Genomic DNA, 5,745 nt, shown 5'->3' on the forward strand with positions numbered 1-5,745 from the left:
CCCAGCCCAGCACAACCTCTGACCAGCCCCCTGCGCCCCACCCGCAGGCAGCATTACTCCTCCCACGGTGCCTATGCCCAGAGCAAGCTGGCCCTGGTCCTGTTCACCTACCACCTGCAGAGCCTGCTCACCGCCTGGGGCAGCCCGGTCACCGCCAACGCCGTGGACCCCGGGGTGGTGGACACTGACCTCTACAAGCACGTCTTCTGGGCCACCGGCCCCCTCAAGCGTCTCTTGGCCTGGCTGTTCTTCAAGGTACAAGGACCCCGGGACCCTCTGCCCAGTTAGCCCCGGCCCTCCGTGCCCTGCAGGGGCATCCACGGGGGGGACTTGACCCTCAGACCTTACAGCCCCCAAGAGCGAAGCTGCGTGGCTGGTCTCACCTGGGGATGGACCTGGGGGGGGGCTTGACCTGAAACCTGAGGGATAGAGAGACAGATAGACGATAGACAGATATGTAGATCGATAGATACATATGTAGATAGATAGATATGTAGATAGATAGATATATAGATAGATAGATGGATATGTGGATAGATAGATGATAGATAGATAGATGGATAGATAGATGGATATGTGGATAGATAGATAGATGGATGGATGGATAGATAGATGGATAGATATGTAGATCGATAGATAGATGGATAGATAGATAGATATGTCGATAGATATATATATATATAGATAGATGGATAGATATGTAGATCGATAGATACATGGATAGATAGATAGATAGATATGTCGATAGATATACAGACAGATAGATAGACAGACAGATAGATAGATATACAGATAGATGATAGATAGATGGATAGATAGATAGATAGATAAACGGATAGATGATAGATAGATAGATAGATAGATGGATGGATATGCAGATAGATGATAGATAGATAGATGGATAGATGGATAGATGGATGGATAGATAGATAGATAGATAAACGGATAGATGATAGATAGATAGATGGATAGATGGATAGATGGATGGATAGATATGTAGATAGATAGACGGATAGATAGATAGATGTACAGATAGATGATAGATGGATGGATAGACAGACAGACAGATTTGTCCCTCTGGATAAAGACCCAGAAAATTAGGGGCTTCGAGTGCGGAGGAAAGACCTGGTGTTTGCTCCACAGCGACTGGAGGCAGAGCCCTGGCGGCCCTGTGATGGGGGGACTGCAGGGCGAGGGGGGTGACCCCGAGGTCAGGGGGTTCGGGTTTATCCGATGCCCGTGGGAGCGAAGTCCACTCCCCGCACCAACCAGCGCAGCGCCGGACAGGTGCTGGGTGGGCGCGGGGGCGCAGGGGCACCTGGAAGCCCCCGTCGTCGTGGGGCGCCCGCTGCCCGCTGCGCCCTGTGCCCGCAGACGCCCGAGGAAGGCGCGCGCACCTCCGTGTTCGCGGCCGCGGCGCCCGGGCTGGAGGGCGTGGGCGGCCGCTACCTGTTCGAGCAGGCGGAGACCCGCTCCCTGGGGCGCTCCTACGACCGCGCGCTGCAGCGGGAGCTCTGGGCGCGCAGCTGCGCCATGGCGGGCGTGCCCGACGTCACCCCGACGTCACCCTGACGTCACCCGGCGTCTCCCCGACGTCTCCCTGACGTCACCCGGCGTCACCCCGACGTCACCCGGCGTCACCCCGACGTCACCCGGCGTCACCCCGACGTCTCCCCGACGTCACCCGGCGTCTCCCCGACGTCTCCCCGACGTCACCCGGCGTCTCCCCGACGTCTCCCTGACGTCACCCGGCGTCTCCCCGACGTCACCCGGACGTCACCTGACGTTACCCGGCGTCACCCCGACGTCACCTCTGACGTCACCCCGACGTCACCTGACGTTACCCGGCGTCACCCCGACGTCACCTCTGACGTCACCCCGACGTCTCCCTGACGTCACCCGGCGTCACCCCGACGTCTCCCCGGCGTCTCCCCGACGTCACCCCGACGTCTCCCCGACGTCACCCCCCTGACGTCACCCCGGCGTCACCCCGACGTCACCCCGGCGTCTCCCCGACGTCACCCCGACGTCACCCCGGCGTCTCCCCGACGTCACCCCGACTTCACCTCTGACATCACCCCGACGTCACCGCAGCGTCACCCCGACGTCACCCCTGACATCACCCCTGACGTCACCCCGACGTCATCCCCTACGTCAACCCCTGACGTCGCCCGGACGTCACCCCGACGTCATCCCCTGTTGTCACCCCGACGTCTCCCCCTGGCGTCACCCCCACATCATCCCCTGATGTCACCCCGACGTCACCCCCGACGTCACCCCCAATTTCTCCCTCTGATGTCACCCCGATGGCCCAGGGGGCGGGGCTAGGCGCCCCGTCAAGGCCCTGGACTGGCCGCCTGGCACCCCGCCTGCCCCCCGCGGCCTCCGCCCACAGTCCAGGAACAGTTCTCAGGGAACCGAGCGAGGACGGGGCGGTCGGAACGTGGACACCCCCCTCCCCCCTCCCTCCCCTCCCCCACAGGGGGCCCATTAAAGCCGTCTCCCCCCAGCCGGGTCTTCTCTCCGGGCACAGTGTGGGCCGTCGCCCCCGTGTCCTAGCCTCGGGCTGCGGACAGTCCGTCCACCGTCCTCGTCCCTGCTGACCTTCCGCGTCCCCAGGCCTGGCGTCCTTCCCCAGGGACTGTCCCGTCCCGATAACGCACCCCAAGTCCGCGAGGCCCATCATCTCTCCCAAGGAGCCTCCCGGCTGGAGTCCTTCCAGGACGGACTTGTCCAGGGCACATCCTCGCCAGAGCCGGGCGTGACTCAGAGTCAGCCGCTCCCGTCCCCTCCCTGCCCTCCTCGGGGGCCGCAGCCGCTGGACAGATGCCCGTGGGGAGAATGACTTGGCATTTGTTCCCGGCCCGGCTCCCTCGGTCCCGGAGGAGCCTGTGTGTCTGGCAGGAAGAGCCAGCCTGGTGAGCTGTCCAAGGTTAATGCCAGTCTGCTGTGCGCTGACCACCCGGCCCCCGTGGACCCTGCTGTCTGGGCGGGCCCTGACCGGCTGTGCCGCTGCCCCTGGACCTCCCCCTAGCCCCGCGAAGGTCAGGCAGTTTGCTAGCCCGTGGGGTGAAGGACGGATGGACGGACGGGCTGGCAGGAGCACCCTCTGGTGTGCCCCCGGGCAGCCGTCCATGCCAGCTGAAATGTGGGTGCACACTGCCCCGTCCACAGAGACAAGAGAGGGCGAAGGGACCTCTGGCTTATTAATTAGGGAGCCAGGCCCGGCCGTGCACCCATGAAGCTGCCCTCTGCCCAGAGACCCGATGGGCAATCAGCTCCCGTCAGGCCGCCAGCCTTGCCAGCCCTCGGGGGACGCAGGCCCAGCAGGCTCGGGGAGGGGAGGGGTGCTGTCCGGGTGGACAGCAGGATTCGGGCTCGGAGGACCACGGCGGCTTGTCTGGTCTTAACCGGTTTGCCCACCCGCCAAGAACCCGTGCATCTAGTTACTGCCCGTATCCAAGTCCCCGTCCTGCATCGCACACCCCCCAAAAAACGCCCGAGACAAGAACACGGCGCCAGGGAACCAGACAGACGGACAGACACGCCCGTCGACGAGACGGGGCTTTCTCCTCCCCTAGAGGATTAGTCACAGGGGACGGACGACAGAAAAGCGGGTGAAGGGAGACAGCGGACGTCGTGCATGGAATGATCATTGATTATTGATCATTGATCAAGGGCTCGGGGGCGGGGGGCTGGAGGGAGGAAAATGAGGTGCTGGTTCCAGGGGCTCAAGGAGAAAGCAAACGTTTTGAAAAGGTTGATGGCAGCCTGTGCACAAGGTGCTCGACACGATGGGTGGGTGCACTGGGATGAGAGCTGCAGGAGCCCCCCATGAGCGTTTAATAAAAATGGGGGTTACAGCCTCATAAGCCCATGACGGCAGATGTACCCCGTCCTGTGAGGTCTCCGCCAGGAGATTCTGTCCCTGGGCCCCCGATGGAACTGGGGAGCCCGCCTCCACGGACGGACGGGGGACGGGGAGACCAAGGGAGCTGTGGGATCCCGACTTCCCCTCCCCGAGGAAGCTGCCGGGACAGAACCCCAGAACCATGTGCGCCCCGCGGGAGCCGAGCGCCGGCAGATGGGGCGCCTCCGGAGCAGACGGAGCTGCTGGGGGCTCTGCTGGATGCAGCTTTGGGAAGGGAGTGTCCAAAGACGGGGTTCCCTCGGCCCCAGACACCACGTCCTCCCGCTCTGCTGGGGCCCAAAGGGCTTTCCGGAGTCCAGCTCCAGGCCTTTCTTCCTGGTCTCTCTCAGCCTGGAAGCTGCGCTGAGACCCGTCCGCCCTGAGGACACGGACACGGCTCCACGTCAGACCCTGCTCTGCCGGGACCCCCGGGGGCTGGATTTTGGAAAACTGGCCCCAGGTCTTTCCTCCCAGGCAGCTAAGGGGTGTCCCCACGCCCCCCGCCCGCGAGTGATGCATGTGGGAAATCCTAGCCCCTTTCTCGTGCCGCCCCGCAACTGCCCCCAAGCCGAGCACCTGGCGCCGTGACGGTGCCCACCTGTCCCCTTCCAGGTGGCCCTTCCGCTGACCTGCGCTTTGCTGAGCACGGTGCCCTCCTCACACGGCCGCAGCGGCCAGCGTTGATGTGTGTGGGTGTGTGTCCTGTGTGTGTGTGTCCTGTGTGTGTTGTATGCTGTGTATCTGCATGCATGTGGTGTGTCATGCAGCGCGTGTGATGTGCACATCAGCGTGTGAGGGGTTTGTGTCCGTGTGGCGTGTGTGTGGCGTGTGCATGTGTGTGTCAGTGTGTGACAGAGAGAGCTCTGTGTGAGTCTGGCAGCTTTAGAGAAACATCCACAGACACTCATATGAATAAGAGAGAGTTTTATATGAAGGTTAAATGCACGTCAAGAAAACATCCCGACCCAGCGCTGCCCACGCCCATAAGTCCCACATGAACCCACACAGTCCTCCTCCGTCTCACAAAACACACGCAATGGTGCCGACGCAGGAGGGAAGCCGAGTCAGTGACGTGTCAGCGTCTCAGCGCTGCAGGGTCTCCACACGGGGCTCCAGCTCCCAGGCTGCATCGGGGCAGCTCCATGCGGCTGCTCCTCGGGGTGCTGTGCAGGAAGGGAGCCTTTCTCCTCGGGGTGCTGTGCAGGAAGGGAGCCTTTCCCCTCGGGGTGCTGTGCAGGAAGGGAGCCTTTCCCCTCGGGGTGCTGTGCAGGAAGGGAGCCTTTCTCCTAGGGGTGCTGTGCAGGAAGTGACCCTTTCTCCTAGGGGTGCTGTGCAGGAAGGGAGCCTTTCTCCTCGGGGTGCTGTGCAGGAAGGGAGCCTTTCTCCTCGGGGTGCTGTGCAGGAAGGGAGCCTTTCCCCTCGGGGTGCTGTGCAGGAAGGGAGCCTTTCTCCTTGGGGTGCTGTGCAGGAAGGGAGCCTTTCTCCTAGGGGTGCTGTGCAGGCAGTGACCCTTTCTCCTTGGGGTGCTGTGCAGGAAGGGAGCCTTTCTCCTTGGGGTGCTGTGCAGGAAGGGAGTCTTTCTCCTCGGGGTGCTGTGCAGGAAGGGAGCCTTTCTCCTCGGGGTGCTGTGCAGGAAGGGAGCCTTTCTCCTCAGGGTGCTGTGCAGGAAGGGAGCCTTTCTCCTCGGGGTGCTGTGCAGGAAGGGAGCCTTTCTCCTTGGGGTGCTGTGCAGGAAGGGAGCCTTTCTCCTCGGGGTGCTGTGCAGGAAGGGAGTCTTTCTCCTCAGGGTGCTGTGCAGGAAGGGAGCCTTTCTCCTCGGGGTGCTGTGCAGGAAG

At 62.3% G+C, this 5,745-nt stretch overlaps 1 protein-coding gene and 1 long non-coding RNA gene across 2 annotated transcripts in view; one reads left to right on the plus strand and one right to left on the minus strand.

The window, feature by feature from the left end:
- Window positions 1–2,533, plus strand: part of LOC142435534 (polyprenol dehydrogenase-like) — a 30,874-nt gene extending 28,341 nt beyond the window's left edge. The window contains exons 6-7 of the mRNA XM_075539759.1: window positions 48–255; window positions 1,375–2,533. Of these exons, the coding sequence (XP_075395874.1) occupies window positions 48–255; window positions 1,375–1,572 (406 nt within the window). The 3' untranslated portion in view covers window positions 1,573–2,533. The remainder of the gene's footprint in view (window positions 1–47; window positions 256–1,374) is intronic.
- LOC142435535 (uncharacterized) overlaps window positions 1–2,756 on the minus strand; it is an 8,656-nt gene extending 5,900 nt beyond the window's left edge. The window contains exon 1 of the long non-coding RNA XR_012781571.1: window positions 2,605–2,756. This is a non-coding gene — a long non-coding RNA (uncharacterized LOC142435535). The remainder of the gene's footprint in view (window positions 1–2,604) is intronic.
- Window positions 2,757–5,745: the final 2,989 nt, after the last annotated feature.

This window comes from Tenrec ecaudatus, chromosome Y (assembly GCF_050624435.1).
Source record: "Tenrec ecaudatus isolate mTenEca1 chromosome Y, mTenEca1.hap1, whole genome shotgun sequence".
Lineage (NCBI taxonomy): Eukaryota > Metazoa > Chordata > Mammalia > Afrosoricida > Tenrecidae > Tenrec > Tenrec ecaudatus.